The 21,855-nt window shown below is 46.2% G+C and overlaps 1 protein-coding gene across 14 annotated transcripts in view; it reads right to left on the minus strand.

The window, feature by feature from the left end:
- Nucleotides 1-21,855, minus strand: part of LOC125965092 (serum amyloid A-2 protein) — a 125,744-nt gene that overhangs the window by 99,503 nt on the left and 4,386 nt on the right. For 3 of the 14 annotated variants that reach the window (XM_049712888.1, XM_049712886.1, XM_049712887.1), the window contains exon 2: nucleotides 9,012-9,057. The exons of 3 other annotated variants lie outside the window; for them this stretch is intronic. Coding sequence is in view for 7 of the 11 variants with exons in the window: in XM_049712866.1 (XP_049568823.1) it covers nucleotides 6,347-6,683; nucleotides 6,970-7,108; nucleotides 9,012-9,103; nucleotides 9,423-9,427 (573 nt within the window). In the remaining 4 variants the exon portion in view is untranslated. Of the gene's footprint in view, nucleotides 1-6,295; nucleotides 6,684-6,969; nucleotides 7,109-9,011; nucleotides 9,104-9,422; nucleotides 9,518-21,855 lie in introns of those variants that run through there. 8 more of the 14 variants (XM_049712873.1, XM_049712876.1, XM_049712867.1 and 5 more) reach the window with 7 other exon arrangements.

A 21,855-nucleotide genomic window follows, 5' to 3' on the forward strand; every position in this document is an offset into this window, starting at 1 on the left:
CTGCAGAGAATAAAGGATGATCTCAGTGCACTGGCTCCCTCCCAGGTCAGATCGTCCAGGAACTAGGCACGCTGGCCAGCCTGAGTTATTGCCCATTTGTCCAACTCTTTCAGGAAACGTATCAGTGGGTCATTGACGGGCGATTTTGCAACTATGGTTTAAACAGAGTGGTTTGACAGGACTCCACAGGTAATAACTGTGTGTATAAACAAAGCACACTATCCTCAGAAAGGACCTGGGTCTTCTTTCCCATAATTACAGATTTCAAAAAGCAAACCTGGGAAACTAGAGAATGGTGAAAGGGCTCCCTATGCACCCGAGAGTGAAAAACAGGCTGTTGAGTGATGCTTCTTTTCTATCACCCACAGCTGAGGACACAGCAGCTCCAAGTACCCCACATCCTAGAGAGGGTATCCAGGAAGCAGGGCCAGACCTCAGTAAACTCCCAAGGCTGACAAAGAGGCAGCAGTGCTGGCCTCTGCAATCAACACCTCTCCAACCCATTCCACCTCTGGTCCACTTAGGAAACGCCAGAGAAAAGGGAGGGAGAGACGGCAGTGTCGTCAGTCTTGTGGGGAGTGCAGTATTTGTGGAGATAGGTGATTTCCTCACATTGGTTCAGGGTGCCAAGAAGAATAGAAGAATGCCTGTTCAGTTCTCAGCTGGGTGCGTGCTCACTGCAAACACTCCCAGCTCATTCTGGTGCCCCTATCAAAGCAGAAGGGAGTACGGTGAGGGAGTTCTTGAGAGAGTTGACATGTGTAGGAGCCGGTGACTGTTCTGGAGATTTCTAAAAGGTTGGAGCACCCATGCCAGCAGAGCTTAAAGAGGCAGTGGTGGAGTGTGACTAGGAAGGAGATGGGGTGAGCTCTTTCCCATCTGCCATCTCTGCAGGAAGAGAAGAGGCCCTCAGTCATTCTGGGGTTAGAATAAAGGCAGTGCTGCGCCAGGTGAGGTGACACCTCAGCTAAGGAGGGAGCTTGGAACATGGACCATCATCAGGACCAGTTGTGGATAACCTGCTCCTCTCTGGGGAGGTCCTCCATAGCTGAGGGGCTGGTATGAAGCTGAACCTCACCTCAGGAGCACCCCCATCACACCTGATGATTAATAATAGCTCAAAGCTTATTATTATTTCTTCTCAGTAAATATAGTGAGAGAGAGAGAACTTGCATAGGTTTACATTTATATCTCATATTTCATCATTTCTAGGACACACATTCCTTGATTATACATTTCTGAAATTAGGATGTGTCTTACATTCACTAATGACCAGGCAGCACTCATGAAATTGTTGTCATTGCTTTAGGATTAATTTTGTGTATGCTTTCCTTTTTGTTTATACACAAGAGTGATGTAAGATTAAAATCTATGTCTAAGTTTAAAAGAACTCTCTCAGTACGTGTAAAGTAAAAATTCAGAGTGATAAGAAAACATTATGTCTGAATCTAAATGGTAGCATCTTTTTTCTTGGTGGTGTATAAATAGTAACACATCTTTCAGTCTAGGGGTCTTAGACTCAGAGAAATACAGTGTGTCCTTTTTCCCCTCCTCTAGTCTCACAGAGTGTTCTCTGCTAACTTGCCCCTCTGATAATCAGCACAGTACTTTGGAAATTCAAAATATTCATTTATTTCTCCCAAGGCTTCTCATCAGCTACCACAACGACTAACAGTTTATTTGCACATGGCGTTCCTCATTTTCATTTCTATGAGGGAGTGTGCACAGTATCGTTGGAGAAAACTGAATATTTTCTATGATGAAGTAAAATTATATCATTTTGGCTGGTGTGAGTATGATATTTGTACAGATTTAGTAGTCACCTCAAAGTGACTCATTACCACATTCTGCAGATCCAAACCACATCCATACTTTCTACAACTCCCAAACCCTCCCCCCAGTTCTGTCCACTTCTGAACAATACTCTTCTCAGACCTTATTCATTCATTTCAACAAATATGTATAAAGCAGCTACTATTTGTGAGGCCCTATGACAGGCACTGTGGATACAATGACAACACACAATAAAAGAGACAGGCCTTTGCCCTTGGGTTCCCTACCTACTGGCTCTAAAGACAGACAAGAAAACGGGCGAACGCACTGGAGTGTGACGAGTCCTGGGGACACTCACCTACAGCAAGAGCAGGTACAACCAGATTCCCGCAGGTCCCTGTCGTCCATCTCAAATGTGCTGCATCCCCTGACCCCACTCTCTTCACCCTCGTTCCTTTCTCAGAGCCAGAGAAGTTTCTGCTCCCCTTGGGGTTAACCATCCTTTGTGGGTTGGATCCCTCTGCCTCTTGCTTCCCCTTGACTCTGCTCTTATTCCTTCTTCTTTACCTTTCTTATCTCCCTCTTCCTTAGCTCCTTCCTGTTCCTTATAACTAGTCTGACCTTCTTTGAAAGAAAACCTTTCTTGTATTAGTAAAATAAAAGACTAGGTCAATTATTCATTTTCAATAAGCATTTGTTGAGATGCCATTATATGCCAGGTACGGGATATTAGGGGTGAACAAGAGAGAAATGGTCACTTCTCTCACTGATTTTATAATACAAGGGAGGAAGATGGACCAAAAGAAAACCCAAACAAAAATTAGAAGAATAAACCAAAAATTGAGTAAAAGAATCCCACATGTTAAAAATTGGTAAACTGTAAAGAATAACCAGAGTGAGTCAGCCAGGATGACCAGGAAGGCCTCTCTCAAGAAACAGTGAATTCGGGAGAACCCCACAGGTGAGACATTCCCATCCTTGTGAAAAGCGAGCAGAGGAGTATGTGGGCAGAGAAAATGTCACCTGCAAACGTCCTGTGCCAAAGAAAATCTTGGTTTGTTGGTGATACTGGAGAGTGGGGAGCTTGGGAAGGGGTGGCATGAGATGCTGCTGGAGGGTGGCCAGGGACAGATCACACTGGGCTTTGTAAGCCATGATAAGCACCTGGATTATATTTTAAGGGACATGGGAATCCATTGAAGGATTTTAAGCAGGGGAGAGACATGATCTGAGTATAGTTTGTATGCTAGACTCAGAGGTAGGGTACCTACATGCTCTCTTTTGCCCAGGACAGTTCCAGTTTATTCCTGTCATCCAGGTATAATTATCAATAATGTCTCTTTCACAATGAAAAGTGACTTGGCTTAGATGATAAACTATACAGTCACACTTAAGCAGAGGCGGAAGCCATGAAGATGGGGAGACTACTGAGACAGCTGTTGCAGGAACCCAGGTGAGAACAGGTGTGGCCAGGAGCGTGGAGGTGCACGTGAGACCAAGCTGATGGGCTAGAGATGAATTTTGGAAGTAGAATCACAGGGCTTGCTAGTGGATTGGATGTGGAGGTAAAGGCAAGGGAAGCATCGAGCACATTTCCCAATATCTGGGGTGAGCCACAGAGGGAAGAGTCGTGTCATTTGCTGAATTGGAGTGGCCTGGGGGTGAAGAGTTCTGGACGGAGATGAGCGTTTCCTTTGGACAAGCAGAGTGTGAGATCTGTGGAAGCCATCCAATCAGAGGTTTCAGGAGGCCAATCAGATAAACAAGCATGGAGCTTGGAAACCAGGTTCTGAGGGGGAGATATAAGTTTCAGAGGCGTCAGCATGTAGATACTGTTAGCTGCGCTTGTTGGGGAGAATACAGAGAAATAAAAAGTGCGAGCCCAGAACCAAGTCTGAGGGACACTTAGAGTTTGGGGAGATGAAAAGACCCAGCTAAGGAGATAAAGGAAAACTGAAGGGAAGCAAAAGGAGAGTGTGGTACTATGAAGCCAAGAGAGAACCTTCCAGGAAGGAGGGAGAGGACAACTGTGCTGAGCATGGCTCAGAGGCCTCCTGATAGGAGGAGAGAAACATGTCAGTTGTTTTGGCAACATGGAGGTCAGTGGTGACCAGAGCTGTTTTGCTGAGTGGTGGGGACAGAGGACAGGCTGGTGTGGGTTCAAGTGTGAGTCAGAAGCGAGGAATCAGAAAGTGCAGATGGGCAGGTTTTCAACAAGTCTGACTATAAAGAGGAAGAGGAAAACGTGCAAGAGTGAAGAGTGATGTGGATTGAACTCAGGGTTTTCAATGTGGTGCTTTATTGGGAAAGCTGTTACTGACTGTCTGGACTCTGCAAGGTTTTGCCCATGTGAGGAACAAGCACATTTTCCTCCCTGGTGTGAGTGTCACTGCGTGTCCTGTGCAAGAGAAGAGCACCACAGGAGCTGGGCAGAAGGAAAGCACAAACCAGGAAGTGTTTGTGTCCTACAACGTCCCTCCTGCGCCCTGAAAGGACAGAGATTAACACTGTGCCCAGCTGGCACAGGAGAAATGTTTACCAGTTCCAGTATCACAAGCGGGGCAAAGAAGGGTGGACGTGGAGTTCAGAGTAAATAAACTGATAACCGGCACACACTTCTACTCTGAAAGTGGGATTCAGGAGCACTCCTAAGGGGAGACGATTCATGATGAAATGATCCCTGTAGGGGAAAGACAAGTTTAACTTCCTTGTCAAGGAGGAAGAAAAAGTGTGTCTGTAAGGTAGTTAGTCACAGGAGAACTTTCTCATACAGTTCCCATCAGAAGGCACTGTCAGAGGTGTACGTAGAGGCTGTGTCTCAGAAAAGTGAGTCTGACAAAATAAAGCAGGAGCAGGGTAACCGGGATTAGGGAGAGTGTGGTGGCAGATTGGCTGGCAAGAACAGGCTCAAAGCACTGCTGAGTTTAGGGCTCTAGTGGTAAAGTCTCAACAGACCCCAGGTTGTAAGGAGACTCCTATTATGAGAATGTTCACTATTAGATTTCTATCCCAGGTACTGAAGGTATAGAATTTGCAAAATGAGGGGAAAGAAAGGAAAAGCAGGAGAAAGGATGACTTGAAAGTTTAGATAAAGCAAGTTCTCCAAATTATTGTAAATAGGAAAAATTTAATAATCAGCCTTTTTATTACTTGAAATAAAAGTTGGATACAGAAGTCTATTCACCATTCTTTTTTTTTTTGGGCTGCATTGGGTCTTCGTTGTTGCACGCGGGCTTTCTCTAGTTGCGGCGAGCGGGTTCTACTCTTCGTTGCAGTGCGTGGGCTTCTCATTGCGGTGGCTTCTCTTGCTGCGGAGCACGGGCTCTAGGCGCGCGGGCTTCTGTACTTGTGGCGTGTGGGATCAGCAGTTGTGGCTCGCGGGCTCTAGAGCGCAGGCTCGGTAGTTGTGGTGCACAGGCTTAGTTGCTTTGCGACATGTGGGATCTTCCCGGACTAGGGCTCGAACCTGTGTCCCCTGCATTGGCAGGTGGATTCTTAACCACTGTGCCACCACAGAAGCCCCTGTTCCCCACTCTTTAAAGTGTTAGATCATTTTACTTCCTGGAATCTGTAATCTGAAAAAACCAAACACCAAAACCAAATTTTTATCCAAGGAAGAAGGTTATTGGTTTCTCTAGGAATTTGTGATTTATAGAGTCACTCATAATTCCTGTGCTCTAACAGGCCCAAACCCCTTTTATTAGACACTGTTTTCCTCAGTAAGAAGTAACATGCTGGGACTTCCGTGGCAGTCCAGTGGTTAAGACTTGGAGCTCTCACTGCCGTGGGCCTGGGTTCAATCCCTGGGGGGAGAACTAAGATCCCACAAACCATGCGGCATGACTGGAAAAAGAGTAACATGCTACTGGCTTTCCTCTGTTGGGAAGGGTCCAGGGAGGGAAAATGACTTCTTCTCAAGGACCTGATACATATCCAATGCAATACAAAACCTCCTGATACTTAATCTTGATGGCGTCCCTATGCCTCCGTTTCTGGACATGTTTATTCCTGGACACTTGCATCAGGCAAGGAATATAGAGTGAAGGGAGACAGCGTTGGAGGCACTTCTGGATGGCACAGACAGAAATTGGTTCATAGATGGATTTGTAGGTGTTGCTGAGAAATGAACAGAAGATCAAGGTGCAGCTGCTGGAGCAGGATTCCACGATCCAGTCGTCCCGAGGCTGTGTCCCCTGCCCACACACAGACACCACTGAGGACGCACTAAGGACACTAGACCCCAGGGCAGAGAAGCTGACAGGACCCAACTGCCAGGGAGTGAAGAGGCCTGAATACTGAAGGGCCTAGAAAGAGCACCACAGTAACCAGAGGGGCCTGGAGGGGAGCGGGTCTGATTAGGGGAAGGGGTGGAGCAGGGTGTCTGCGCTGTATGATGCTGAGATTGTGGCCCCGACACCCAAGACACAGGCACAGACTCGGTCTTCATGTGGGTGTCCAGCCATCACCCCTTGGGAACAAACAGGCTGTCCTTATATCAAAGAATAATACACGGTTTTCAACATTCAATCTCTTAAGCATTTATTAGATCTGCTGGCTTCTGTGGACAGAGAACTCACAAGCTCAGCGTCCCTGCCCTTGGGGGCTCACAGCCCCGTCGTCTCCTGAGCAGAGTGAGAGGCAGCTCAGTACTTGTCGGGCAGGCCAGGAGGTCGGAAGTAATTGGGGTCTTTGCCGCTCCGGCCCCATCTATTGGCAAACTGGTCAGCCTCCGAGTCCTCCCGTCCGTGGCCACTGTCTCCATGCTTAAAAAGGTCTGTGACTCTCTGACTATTCTCCCTGGCATCGCTGGAATGGAGGAGGGCAGGTAGGGGATTACTCCAGGGCTGACGAGCAACAGCCCACCCTCCCCATCTCTCCTCTTTCCAAGGAATCGAGGACTCTGACAGGAGCTAGGAAAGAGGGAATGAAGCCTGAGGCTGCCCGGGCTCAGCCCACCTCAGCCCTGCGGGTCCCCTTATGCTGGGTGAACAGCACCCATGGGGGAGGCTTGGGAATCGTCTGTCCCACCAGCCTTGCTCTGCTCTTCAGCCACTCAGACCCCACACAGGACACAGAGGGTGAGGGTGGATAAGAGGAGGAGAGGCCACAGCCCTACAGGAAGTTCTCCAGGGCCTGGCCCCTCCTGGCTGTCCGAGGCTCTCACACCCATCCCTGCATCCTCAGGGCCCCTGGTACCTGATCACTTCAGCAGCCCAGACGCCCCCAGGTCCCCTTCGGGCAGCGTCATAGTTGCCCCGGGCGTGGAAGTACTTGTCTGCATCTTTGTAATTGGCTTCTCTCATGTCAGAGTAGGCTCGCCACATGTCTTTAGCCCCTGGGAGGAAAGCACACAGAGGAAGGATTATCAGGTGGACAGAAAACTGTGACACACCTTAGGGAAGAAGCAAGGAATGGAAACTCTTCCACTGACTCAGTTTCATCCTGTGGCTATAGCACCATGAGTGCCATAGATTGAGAAGAGCATTCTTGTGTCTAGTTTCCTGCTCCTGGTAACTCGAATGAGAGTCGTTATGGGGGGAGGGGCACAGCTGCGTTGGACCTGGTTGTCGGGCCCCTACGATGCCGTCTCTGGACTGCATCTCACTTAGGGCTCCATGTGATACGTTTAAGGAGAGAAGGGAGCTATCTTTATAGGGCAGGATTCCTCAGCTTCATACTACTGACATTTTAAGCCAGATAATTCTTTGCTGTTCAGGGCTGTCCTGGGTATTGTAACACGTTTAACAGCATCCCTCACTTTTACCCACTAACGGGCAACCTCTTCCCCAAGTGGGACAACCAAAAGTGTTTCCAATCATTGCCAGATATCTCCAGGACACAAAATTGCCCTTGGCCCCGAACCACTGTTATAAAAGGAAGCCGCATAGGATGAGATCCAGGGGATTTGGGTGAGTGAGGAGGTGACATGGAGGACAGATTCTGAGAAAGGGGCAGACATGCAGCACCTCTGCCCTGACGCCTAAGAAATGTATTCCTGCTGCGCGAATGCGCTAACTGTGACTTGATTCCCCTGCCTGTTAGGCACGTGAATGGCATCCTGAGGACTTTCTAGTGGACGGTATTGATGACGTGGGCTGCCTGAGGAAGCAAGCCCTCGAGCAGTGGGTCTTGCCTCAGCCTGGTTACACCTTCCAATCAGCTGGGGAGGTACTGAAAGTCCCCTGAGACCTACCTCACAGCCCAGGCCAGTTACCTCACACTCTCTGGGGTGGGTCTCAGGCATCAATAGTTTTCACTGCTCCCCAGGTGAATCCAACATGCAGCTGAGATTGATAAGCCCCCAGCTTGAGGGAGTGGCACTGGGACAAGTCTGCCCAGCAAGAGCTGTGGCCTCGTGCACAGCTGGGTTCAAACTTCTGTCCTGCCACCTGCTGACTGGCACTTAGTCCCTGGGCAGCAGACTCGGCTGCTCTCAGCCTCGGTTTTCTCCCCTTCAGATGGGGGGAGATGCCTCCCTCACGGAGGTATTCTGCAGGTAAGTAGGTGACCACCTGTCCCAGCCTAACCAGAACTGCACCTGTTTTCCTGGAACTGCCCCAGTTAGCGTTGAAAGTGTCCTGGAAAAGTCCTCAGACCTGGGCAAAGCAGGAGAGTTGGTCACCCTGAAGTGCATATAAGGGCCGAGTTCCTACCGGAAGCTTGAGATATGTTATTAGGTTCCCCACCCCGGTCGCACACGGGTTTTTTTGTCAGTTAAAAGGCTATAAAAGGGTAGGAAACAGACTGAACCAGGGACAGTGTCACTGAGTATAGGAAGCAGGAGCAAGAGCTAAGCTGAAGGTCCCTGAATTATCCAATTAGGAAATGGAAGGTAAGAAGGAAGAGAAGAGGAAGAGAGGAAGGAAGGAAGGAAGAGGGAAAGGGAGGGAGGAAGGGAGAAATGAGTGGAGGGAGAGAAGAAGAGAGGGGAAATAGATGGATAGCTTCCATCCTCCTTCATGCAATTGGTCTGAGGGAAATGCTGTACCATTTCAAGACTTATTTTATGTCTTCCATTCAAACTTCCATTTCAGCTGGGAATGATGACTGTTCTTTCTCTAGTGACTGATTGACATAAATCCTGTGGTTTTCAATCTGTCTGAAAAAAAGCTCCCCAAACACCTGGCACATTCTACCACATAGGGCAGCACCGCCTAAGACAGTAGCTCCAACCCTTAAGAGCGCTCATGGTGAATCCCAGAGGCCCATGGGTGTCATCCCCCCTCCACCAGCCTTACCGTCATAAGCCTCACCAAGGAAGGAAAACCATCGGCTGTGGACTCCCAGCACCAAGGAGCAGAGAATGAGGCCTGTGAAAAGCTTCATTGTGCTGAAATGAAAGGAGAGGGTCAGGGAGACACGGACAAGCCTTGTACACCCACTTTGGGATTTGTATGTCGAGGAGAGCCCGGCTGTTCTTTCCACTTGTTCTCATTAGACTCTCAGTGGTCCACCTAGGCAATATTGCAGTAGGACCTCACTCGGAGCCACTAGCCCTCAGCTCTGAACCCACCAACCCTGAACCCAAGCCTGTCTAAGAGGTCACCAAGGTGTCTATGGTGGAAGAAGAGAGCAGCTGGGACGTAGCTGTGTCTTGCTAAAGCAGCCTGTAATTAATCAAAAAGCATTTCCCATGCACCAGCACTGACCTCATTCAGGACAAATACAAAAGAGAAGAATTAAAGTAAGTGTTTTCAAAGAAATCACTCCTTGGAGAACTTTCTCACCTGAACCCGGTGGAGCAGACCTGCTGGGGACAGGTGACTGCATTTATACTGAGCCATCCCTGCTGGGGTCATGGGGTGAGAAGGAAAGCTGGACTGGTGCCTGGGGGAGAGTCCCTGCAGGTCATTTCTCCTACAAAACTGCAAAGGGTAACTTACTGGAGACCAGTGGCTGTCCTCATCCACAGGTCATATTCCGCATTGTGCAACCCTGAGAAAACAGCAAGGCCTGTTCTGCCTGGTGGCCACTGTCAGGGGTGGAGGGGCTGAGGCCTGGGCCACCTGGGCTGTGGAGAAGAGGGTGTGGAGCTCCAGGAAGGAGGCCCCCAGGCTGCTGGCAGGCGTGTGGTTAGAGGATACTCCTCCAGCCTGGACCTTGCCTTCCTGGTCGTTTCCTCAGGATGGTCCCTTCTGGACCAGACAGCTGATGTGTCAGAAATTAAATCCTTTGAACTCACGTGTAAAGCCCTTGAGCTTCAAAATTGACAGGCCACCCCAATGAATGTCGTGGGTGCCCCGAGCACTTTCCACCACTCTGTGTACCTGTGCTGAGCTCTCCGCTCCAGGGCAGAGAAAGCCCTCTCAGCCTCTCAGCCATGCATTTCATATGGGTCAGCACCTATCATGACAACAAAAAAGGGAGGTATTATAAAATAATGAGAGGCTTTTTGACTTGATAAAGGTTAAATACCAATAATCTATAGCAGCAGTTCTCACAGTGTGTTCTAGGGAAACCTGAGGGTCTCTTAAGACCCTTTCAGGGGAGTCTGTGGGATCAAAACTATTTTCACAGTAGCACTAAGATATTCTTTTCCTTTTTCATTCTCATTTTTTTCATGAGTGTACTGGGTATGAAATGTTCATTGATATGGTTTGAGATTTCTACATTGCAACTGACCTTTAAGAAACTACCACTTGTCAAGTTTTGGTATCATATCAAAGAATTGCCTGAATTATCATAAAATGCTATTAAAATGCTCTCTTGTTTTCTACCTATATGTTATATCTGTGTGATGTTGAATTTTTTTCTATACTTCAACCCAAATAATGTATTGTGACAGATTGAGTGCAGGATCAGACATGAGAATCCAGCTATCTTCTATTAAGCTAGATATTTAAAACTTTTCAAAAATGTAAAGCTACTATATTTGTTATTAATCTTTTTCTTCTGGAAAAAGATTATTTTCATTAAAATATATTATTTATGTTAACATAATGGATTTATTATTGTGTTTTTATTTATTCAATTATTTATTTGACCACTTTTTAGATACTCTGCAAAGGGTTTTTCATAAATTAACTCAATCCTCATAAAACTTCATAACAGCACAATATATTATTGTGTTTTTAAATGCTTAAACATTTTTTCTTTCCAGTATATTAAATCCTGATAGAGTCAGGATAAATTAAATTTCTTTGAGGTCCTCAATAATTTTTCGGAGTATAATGGGACCCTGAGACACAAAAGCTTGAGAATCATTGCTCTACAGCAAATCTTATGTGTAAAGAAGACACTTTAGGTGCATTCTCAAGAAGGCCAAGAAGGAGACATGGATGTCCTCTTCTGATCACCTCAGTTTCACATTCTCTTGGAGGACCTGCCCGTTGCTAAGACAAGAAACATGAGGACGATAAGAAATGGAAGAGAAGAAATGAAACTATCATTATTTCTAAGTGATGCAAGCTTTTACGTAGAGAGCCCATCAGAATCAAATGGCACACTAATGAAGCCATTAAGAGAATTCAGTGAGATTGCCATGTTTCACATAAAAATTCAATTGTGTTTCTCTACACCAATTCTTTTTGTGTTGTTTTTTTGGCTGCGTTGGGTCTTTGTTGCTGCCCGCGGGCTTTCTCTAGTTGCAGCGAGCTGAGGCTACTCTTCAATGCGGTGCATAGGCTTCTCACTGCGGTGGCTTCTCTTGTTGCGGAGCACAGGCTCTAGGTGTGCAGGCTTCAGTAGCTGTGGCTCGCGGGCTCAGTAGTTGTAGCTCACGGGCTCTAGAGCACAGGCTCAGTAGTTGTGGCACACGGGCTTAGCTGCTCCACAGCATGTGGGATCTTCCCGGACCAGGGCTCAAACCCGTGTCTCCTGCATTGGCAGGCGGATTACTGACCACTGCGCCACCAGGGAAGTCCCAACACCAATTCTTAACAGTTAAAAAAATACAATACAAAATACTACCAAAAACATTAACTATCTAGGGAAAACTTTAATAATACACAAATATTTACAGAGAAAATTTAAGTTTGTTAAAGGATAAAAAGTGGGGGATGTATGTCATGTTCATGGAGAGGATGTTTTGACTTAGTAAAGATATCAGTTCTCCTTGGATTAATTTATAAATTCAGTGCAATGCTAATCAAAAATTCCCTGTGGAATTCTTTTAGGGACACAACAGATTTATGTTTTATGGATGAATAAAGGTCCATGAATAAGTAAGTTAAAAAAATAAGGGCCTAGGGGAGACATACGCTGGTCTCTAAGATGCGTGATCTTGGGATTTACCCCAAGGGGGGAGACAACTGTGATGGTAAGGCCAACAGATCGGGAGACAACTGCCATGAAAAAGAAGTTTGTTACTCACAGATCCCCAAAGAAGGGGGCACATCACACCAAGGGGTGGCCACACGAGGAAGCACCCAGGGTGGGCCAGGGGACAGAGAGAGGGGCAGAAAACGTGACAAACGCCTTTATTGTGGTTTCTGTGGGAGGACCAGTGAGGCACAGTGAGCGGGTTAAGGACTGGCTCATTTGAATACTTTCAGCTCTCGCTCGGCATAGGGGCTGGTTCCTAGTTGTCTGGTACCTGGCTCTGCTGTGATCAGGGCAGGTGGATAGTGGCCCAGAGCGTGAGGGCGCAATGAAGGAGGTGGTTGAAGTGTGAGCTCTGGATTGGTTGGTTTGTATTTGAAAGGCTCACTCACAGGTTACTTTACTATCACAGGTTAGTTTACTAATCTGTAAGAATTGGCTACCTCTGGGAGAAGCAGTCCCTCCAGGGGCAGGGAGGCCCCAGGATGTGAAAGCATCAAAAACACAGATACAGAATGGAAAAACATGTTTAACACAACTTCCGAGGCATCCTTGGAGTGGCTCGGGCATCTCGCTGCTGTCAGATGAGCCAGGCTGTATGAAGCTCTTGTCAGTGGATGTTGGATCCTTGCCTGGCTTGCTTTATCTTGTTGTAAATCCCTGTAATCTCTACTCTTCTACCTAAATGTCTCCGGTCTCAATCCACACCCAGCGGTCCACTCTTCCTCCTCTGCAGAATGGTCAAGGACCTAGTGAACTCCTCAACGGCAGGTTCAACTATGTTCTAGAGTTCTTGTCAGTCAGAGTGCAAGTGCCTCCTCTTCTCAGCTTTTACACACTTTTGTCCCCAGCCTGCCACTCCACAATCACAACCCAAAAAGTGCACTCTCTCTGTCCTCCGCCACCTGCCTGCATCCATCCCACGGAAGCTTCCATTCCTACATCCCCAGTGTGTTCCATCCACTGTTCACACTCTTCTTTCCCCGGTCTGCACCACACCTCAAGGAACAATCCGGTCACCTTGATAGAGCACTGGCTGCACTACTTGTGCCTGTGCAGGGAGGATGAGATCGGGCGCCCACTGGGTCCTCACCATCTCTGCCACATCTCTCATGAACCGTTCCCGGGTGCAGTCCAACACCATTTTAACATTGCCTGTAGGATGGTGAGACGGAGGATGGTACACACACTTCTCCGTGGGTACCCATTGCTTGATGTGAAATTGTTTCATCCACATCTGGGTTAAGGACGATCTTCAAAGCTGTGTGGCTCTACTTCTCTGGTGCCTATTCTGGACATAACTGGTGTTGCAAACATCCCTCAGTTCTCTTGGTCCCTGGGGATGCCCTCTGGCCCAAAGACAGAGACAGCAGTCACAGTTGTCTCCCCCCTTGGGGTAAATCCCAAGATCACGCATCTTAGAGACCAGTGCATGTCTCCTCTTGGTCCTTATTTTTTTTAATTTACTTATTCATGGAGTTTTATTCATCTGTAGAAAACAAATCTGTTGTGTCCCTAAAAGAATTCCACGGGGAATTTTGATTAGCATTGCACTGAATTTATAAATTACTCCAAGGAGAACTGATATCTTTACTAAGTCAAAACATCCTCTCCATGAACGTGACATACATCCCCCACTTTTTATCCTTTAACAAACTTAAATTTTTTCTGTAAATATTTGTGTATTTTTAAAGTTTTCCCTAGATAGTTAATGTTTTTGGTACTATTTTGTATTGTATTTTTTTAACTGTTAAGAATTGGTGTTGGGACTTCCCTGGTGGCGCAGTGGTCAGTAATCCGCCTGCCAATGCAGGAGACACGGGTTTGAGCCCTGGTCCGGGAAGATCCCACATGCTGTGGAGCAACTAAGCCCGTGTGCCACAACTACTGAGCCTGTGCTCTAGAGCCCGCGAGCTACAACTACTGAGCCCGCAAGCCACAGCTACTGAAGCCTGCACACCTAGAGCCTGTGGTCCGCAACAAGAGAAGCCACAGCAGTGAGAAGCCTGTGCACCGCGTTGAAGAGTATCCCCCGTTCGCTGCAAACTAGAGGAAGCCCGCGGGCAGCAACGAAGACCCAACGCAGCCAAAAACACGACAAAAAAAGAATTGGTGTAGAGAAACACAATTGAATTTTTATGTGAAACATGGTAATGTTTCACATAAAACCCGGTGAGCAGACCTGCTGGGGACACGTGGCTCTAATTGTACTGAGCCATCCCTGCTGGGGTCATGGGGTGAGAAGGAAAGCTGGACTGGTGCCTGGGGGAGAGTCCCTGCAGGTCATTTCTCCTACAAAACTGCAAAGGGTAACTTACTGGAGACCAGTGGCTGTCCTCATCCACAGGTCATATTCCTCATTGTGCAACCCTGAGAAAACAGCAAGGCCTGTTCTGTCTGGTGGCCACTGTCAGGGGTGGAGGGGCTGAGGCCTGGGCCACCTGGGCTGTGGAGAAGAGGGTGTGGAGCTCCAGGAAGGAGGCCCCCAGGCTGCTGGCAGGTGTGTGGTTAGAGGATACTCCTCCAGCCTGGACCTTGCCTTCCTGGTCGTTTCCTCAGGATGGTCCCTTCTGGACCAGACAGCCGATGTGTCAGAAATTAAATCCTTTGAACTCATGTGTAAAGCACTTGAGCTTCAAAATTGACAGGCCACCCCAATGAATGTCGTGCGTGCCCCGAGCACTTTCCACCACTCTGTGTACCTGTGCTGAGCTCTCAGCTCCAGGGCAGAGAAAGCCCTCTCAGCCTCTCAGCCACGCATTTCATAAAGGTCAGCACCTATCATGACAACAAAAAAGAGAGGTATTATAAAATAATGAGAGGCTTTTTTGACTTGATAAAGGTTAAATACCAATAATCTATAGCAGCAGTTCTCACAGTGTGTTCTAGGGAAACCTGAGGGTCTCTTAAAACCCTTTCAGGGGAGTCTGTGGGATCAAAACTATTTTCACAGTAGCACTAAGATATTCTTTTCCTTTTTCATTCTCATTTTTTTCATGAGTGTACTGGGTATGAAATATTCATTGATATGGTTTGAGATTTCTACATTGCAACTGACCTTTAAGAAACTACCACTTGTCAAGTTTTGGTATCGTATCAAAGAATTGCCTGAATTATCATAAAATGCTATTAAAATGCTCTCCTGTTTTTCTACCTATATGTTATATCTGTGTGATGTTGAATTTTTTTCTATACTTCAACCCAAATAATGTACTGTGACAGATTGAGTGCAGGATCAGACATGAGGAATCCAGCTATCTTCTATTAAGCTAGATATTTAAAATTTTTCAAAAATGTAAAGCTACTATATTTGTTATTAATCTTTTTGTTTTGGAAAAAGATTATTTTCATTAAAATATATTATTTATGTTAACATAATGGATTTATTATTGTGTTTTTTATTTATTCATTTATTTATTTGACCATTTTTTTAGATACTCTGCAAAGGGTTTTTCATAAATTAACTCAGTCCTCATAAAACTTCATAACAGCACAATATATTATTGTGTTTTTAAATGCTCAAATATTTTTTCTTTCCAGTGTGTTAAATCCTGATAGAGTCAGGATAAATTAAATTTCTTTGAGGTCCTCAATAATTTTTCAGAGTATAATGGGACCCTGAGACACAAAAGCTTGAGAATCATTGCTCTACAGCAAATCTTATGTGTAAAGAAGACACCTTAGGTGCATTCTCAAGAAGTCCAAGAAGGAGACATGGGTGTCCTCTTAGAATCACCTCAGTTTCACATTCTCCTGGAGGACCTGCCCGTTGCTAAGACAAGAAACATGAGGAGGATAAGAAATGGAAGAGAAGAAATGAAACTATCATTATTTCTAAATGATGCAAGCTTTTACGTAGAGAGCCCATCAGAATCAAATGGCACACTAATGAAGCCATTAAGAGAATTCAGTGAGATTGCCATGTTTCACATAAAAATTCAATTGTGTTTCTCTACACCAATTCTTTTTGTGTTGTTTTTTTGGCTGCGTTGGGTCTTTGTTGCTGCCCGCGGGCTTTCTCTAGTTGCAGCGAGCTGAGGCTACTCTTCAATGTGGTGCATAGGCTTCTCACTGCGGTGGCTTCTCTTGTTGCGGAGCACAGGCTCTAGGTGTGCAGGCTTCAGTAGCTGTGGCTCGCGGGCTCAGTAGTTGTAGCTCACGGGCTCTAGAGCACAGGCTCAGTAGTTGTGGCACACGGGCTTAGTTGCTCCACAGCATGTGGGATCTTCCCGGACCAGGGCTCAAACCCGTGTCTCCTGCATTGGCAGGCGGATTACTGACCACTGCGCCACCAGGGAAGTCCCAACACCAATTCTTAACAGTTAAAAAAATACAATACAAAATAGTACCAAAAACATTAACTATCTAGGGAAAACATTAAAAATACACAAATATTTACAGAGAAAATTTAAGTTTGTTAAAGGATAAAAAGTGGGGGATGTATGTCATGTTCATGGAGAGGATGTTTTGACTTAGTAAAGATATCAGTTCTCCTTGGAGTAATTTATAAATTCAGTGCAATGCTAATCAAAATTCCCCGTGGAATTCTTTTAGGGACACAACAGATTTGTTTTCTACAGATGAATAAAAGTCCATGAATAAGTAAATTAAAAAAAATAAGGACCAAGAGGAGACATGCACTGGTCTCTAAGGTGCGTGATCTTGGGATTTACCCCAAGGGGGGAGACAACTGTGACTGCTGTCTCTGTCTTTGGGCCAGAGGGCATCCCCAGGGACCAAGAGAACTGAGGGATGTTTGCAACACCAGTTATGTCCAGAATAGGCACCAGAGAAGTAGAGCCACACAGCTTTGAAGATCGTCCTTAACCCAGATGTGGATGAAACAATTTCACATCAAGCAATGGGTACCCACGGAGAAGTGTGTGTACCATCCTCCGTCTCACCATCCTACAGGCAATGTTAAAATGGTGTTGGACTGCACCCGGGAACGGTTCATGAGAGATGTGGCAGAGATGGTGAGGACCCAGTGGGCGCCCGATCTCATCCTCCCTGCACAGGCACAAGTAGTGCAGCCAGTGCTCTGTGGCATCAAGGTGACCGGATTGTTCCTTGAGGTGTGGTGCAGACCGGGGAAAGAAGAGTGTGAACAGTGGATGGAACACACTGGGGATGTAGGAATGGAAGCTTCCGTGGGATGGATGCAGGCAGGTGGCGGAGGACAGAGAGAGTGCACTTTTTGGGTTGTGATTGTGGAGTGGCAGGCTGGGGACAAAAGTGTGTAAAAGCTGAGAAGAGGAGGCACTTGCACTCTGACTGACAAGAACTCTAGAACATAGTTGAACCTGCCGTTGAGGAGTTCACTAGGTCCTTGACCATTCTGCAGAGGAGGAAGAGTGGACCGCTGGGTGTGGATTGAGACCGGAGACATTTAGGTAGAAGAGTAGAGATTACAGGGATTTACAACAAGATAAAGCAAGCCAGGCAAGGATCCAACATCCACTGACAAGAGCTTCATACAGCCTGGCTCATCTGACAGCAGCGAGATGCCCGAGCCACTCCAAGGATGCCTCGGAAGTTGTGTTAAACATGTTTTTCCATTCTGTATCTGTGTTTTTGATGCTTTCACATCCTGGGGCCTCCCTGCCCCTGGAGGGACTGCTTCTCCCAGAGGTAGCCAATTCTTACAGATTAGTAAACTAACCTGTGATAGTAAAGTAACCTGTGAGTGAGCCTTTCAAATACAAACCAACCAATCCAGAGCTCACACTTCAACCACCTCCTTCATTGCGCCCTCACGCTCTGGGCCACTATCCACCTGCCCTGATCACAGCAGAGCCAGGTACCAGACAACTAGGAACCAGCCCCTATGCCGAGCGAGAGCTGAAAGTATTCAAATGAGCCAGTCCTTAACCCGCTCACTGTGCCTCACTGGTCCTCCCACAGAAACCACAATAAAGGCGTTTGTCACGTTTTCTGCCCCTCTCTCTGTCCCCTGGCCCACCCTGGGTGCTTCCTCGTGTGGCCACCCCTTGGTGTGATGTGCCCCCTTCTTTGGGGATCTGTGAGTAACAAACTTCTTTTTCATGGCAGTTGTCTCCCGATCTGTTGGCCTTACCATCACAGTTGTCTCCCCCCTTGGGGTAAATCCCAAGATCACGCATCTTAGAGACCAGCGTATGTCTCCCCTAGGCCCTTATTTTTTTAACTTACTTATTCATGGACCTTTATTCATCCATAAAACATAAATCTGTTGTGTCCCTAAAAGAATTCCACAGGGAATTTTTGATTAGCATTGCACTGAATTTATAAATTAATCCAAGGAGAACTGATATCTTTACTAAGTCAAAACATCCTCTCCATGAACATGACATACATCCCCCACTTTTTATCCTTTAACAAACTTAAATTTTTTCTGTAAATATTTGTGTATTTTTAAAGTTTTCCCTAGATAGTTAATGTTTTTGGTAGTATTTTGTATTGTATTTTTTTAACTGTTAAGAATTGGTGTTGGGACTTCCATGGTGGCGCAGTGGTCAGTAATCCGCCTGCCAATGCAGGAGACACGGGTTTGAGCCCTGGTCCGGGAAGATCCCACATGCTGTGGAGCAGCTAAGCCCGTGAGCCACAACTACTGAGCCCGCGAGCCACAGCTACTGAAGCCTGCACACCTAGAGCCTGTGCTCCGCAACAAGAGAAGCCACCGCAGTGAGAAGCCTGTGCACCACGTTGAAGAGCATCCCCCGTTCGCTGCAACTAGAGAAAGCCCGCGGGCAGCAACGAAGACCCAACGCAGTGAAAAAAACAACACAAAAAGAATTGGTGTAGAGAAACACAATTGATTTTTTATGTGAAACATGGCAATCTCGCTGAATTCTCTTAATGGCTCTATTAGTGTGCCATTTGATCCTGATGGGTTTTCTACGTAAAAGCTTGCATCATTTAGAAATAATGATAGTTTCATTTCTTCTCTTCCATTTCTTATACTCCTCATGTTTCTTGTCTTAGCAATGGGCAGGTCCTCCAGGAGAATGTGAAACTGAGGTGATCAGAAGAGGACACCCATGTCTCCTTCTTGGCCTTCTTGAGAATGCACCTAAAGTGTCTTCTTTACACATAAGATTTGCTGTAGAGCAATGATTCTCAAGCTTTTGTGTCTCAGGGTCCCATTATACTCTGAAAAATTATTGAGGACCTCAAAGAAATTTAATTTATCCTGACTCTATCAGGATTTAACACACTGGAAAGAAAAAATGTTTAAGCATTTAAAAACACAATAATATATTGTGCTGTTATGAAGTTTTATGAGGTTTGAGTTAATATATGAAAAACCCTTTGCAGAGTATCTAAAAAGTAGTCAAATGAATAAATAAAAACACAATAATAAATCCATTATGTTAACATAAATAATATATTTTAATGACAATAATCTTTTTCCAAAACAAAAAAATTAATAACAAAAATAATAGACTTACATTTTTGAAAAATTTTAAATATCTAGCTTAATAGAAGATAGCTGGATTCTCATGTCTGATCCTGCACTCAATCTGTCACAATACATTATTTGGGTTGAAGTATACAAAAAAATTCAACATCACACAGATATAACATATAGGTAGAAAACAGGAGAGCATTTTAATAGCATTTTATGATAATTCAGGCAATTCTTTGATACGATACCAAAACTTGACAAGTGGTAGTTTCTTAAAGGTCAGTTGCAATGTAGAAATCTCAAACCATATCAATGAACATTTCATACCCAGTACACTCATGAAAAAAATGAGAATGAAAAAGGAAAAGAATATCTTAGTGCTACTGTGAAAATAGTTTTGATCCCACAGACTCCCCTGAAAGGGTCTTAAGAGACCCTCAGGTTTCCCTAGAACACACTGTGAGAAGTGCTGCTATAGATTATTGGTATTTAACCTTTATCAAGTCAAAAAGCCTCTCATTATTTTATAATACCTCTCTTTTTTGTTGTCATGATAGGTGCTGACCTTTATGAAATGCGTGGCTGAGAGGCTGAGAGAGCTTTCTCTGCCCTGGAGCGGAGAGCTCAGCACAGGTACACAGAGTGGTGGAAAGTGCTCGCGGCACCCACGACATTCATTGGGGTGGCCTGTCAATTTTGAAGCTCATGGGCTTTACACATGAGTTCAAAGGATTTAATTTCTGACACATCGGCTGTCTGGTCCAGAAGGGACCATCCTGAGGAAACGACCAGGAAGGCAAGGTCCAGGCTGGAGGAGTATCCTCTAACCACACACCTGCCAGCAGCCTGGGGGCCTCCTTCCTGGAGCTCCACACCCTCTTCTCCACAGCCCAGGTGGCCCAGGCCTCAGCCCCTCCACCCCTGACAGTGGCCACCAGGCAGAACAGGCCTTGCTGTTTTCTCAGGGTTGCACAATGAGGAATATGACCTGTGGATGAGGACAGCCACTGGTCTCCAGTAAGTTACCCTTTGCAGTTTTGTAGGAGAAATGACCTGCAGGGACTCTCCCCCAGGCACCAGTCCAGCTTTCCTTCTCACCCAATGACCCCAGCAGGGATGGCTCAGTACAATTACAGCCACGTGTCCCCAGCAGGTCTGCTCCACCGGGTTTTATGTGAAACATTACCATGTTTCACATAAAAAATCACTTGTGTTTCTCTACACCAATTCTTTTTTTGTCGTGTTTTTGTTGCGTTGGGTCTTCGTTGCTGCCCGCGGGCTTCCTCTAGTTGCAGCGAACGGGGGATACTCTTCAACGCGGTGCACAGGCTTCTCACTGCTGTGGCTTCTCTTGTTGCGGAGCACAGGCTCTAGGTGTGCAGGCTTCAGTAGCTGCGGCTTGCGGGCTCAGTAGTTGTAGCTCGCGGGCTCTAGAGCACAGGCTCAGTAGTTGTGGCACACGGGCTTAGTTGCTCCACAGCATGTGGGATCTTCCCGGACCAGGGCTCAAACCCGTGTCTCCTGCATTGGCAGGCGGATTACTGACTACTGTGCCACCAGGGAAGTCCCAACACCAATTCTTAACAGTTAAAAAAATACAATACAAAATAGTACCAAAAACATTAACTATCTAGGGAAAACATTAAAAATACACAAATATTTACAGAGAAAATTTAAATTTGTTAAAGGATAAAAAGTGGGGGATGTATGTCATGTTCATGGAGAGGATGTTTTGACTTAGTAAAGATATCAGTTCTCCTTGGATTAATTTATAAATTCAGTGCAATGCTAATCAAAAATTCCCTGTGGAATTCTTTTAGGGACACAACAGATTTATGTTTTATGGATGAATAAAAGTCCATGAGTAAGTAAATTAAAAAAAATAAGGACCAAGAGGAGACATGCACTGGTCTCTAAGGTGCGTGATCTTGGGATTTACCCCAAGTGGGGAGACAACTGTGACTGCTGTCTCTGTCTTTGGGCCAGAGGGCATCCCCAGGGACCAAGAGAACTGAGGGATGTTTGCAACACCAGTTATGTCCAGAATAGGCACCAGAGAAGTAGAGCCACACAGCTTTGAAGATCGTCCTTAACCCAGATGTGGATGAAACAATTTCACATCAAGCAATGGGTACCCACGGAGAAGTGTGTGTACCATCCTCCGTCTCACCATCCTACAGGCAATGTTAAAATGGTGTTGGACTGCACCCGGGAACGGTTCATGAGAGATGTGGCAGAGATGGTGAGGACCCAGTGGGCGCCCGATCTCATCCTCCCTGCACAGGCACAAGTAGTGCAGCCAGTGCTCTGTGGCATCAAGGTGACCGGATTGTTCCTTGAGGTGTGGTGCAGACCGGGGAAAGAAGAGTGTGAACAGTGGATGGAACACACTGGGGATGTAGGAATGGAAGCTTCCGCGGGATGGATGCAGG

Source organism: Orcinus orca, chromosome 8 (genome assembly GCF_937001465.1).
Source record: "Orcinus orca chromosome 8, mOrcOrc1.1, whole genome shotgun sequence".
NCBI classification, from domain to species: domain Eukaryota; kingdom Metazoa; phylum Chordata; class Mammalia; order Artiodactyla; family Delphinidae; genus Orcinus; species Orcinus orca.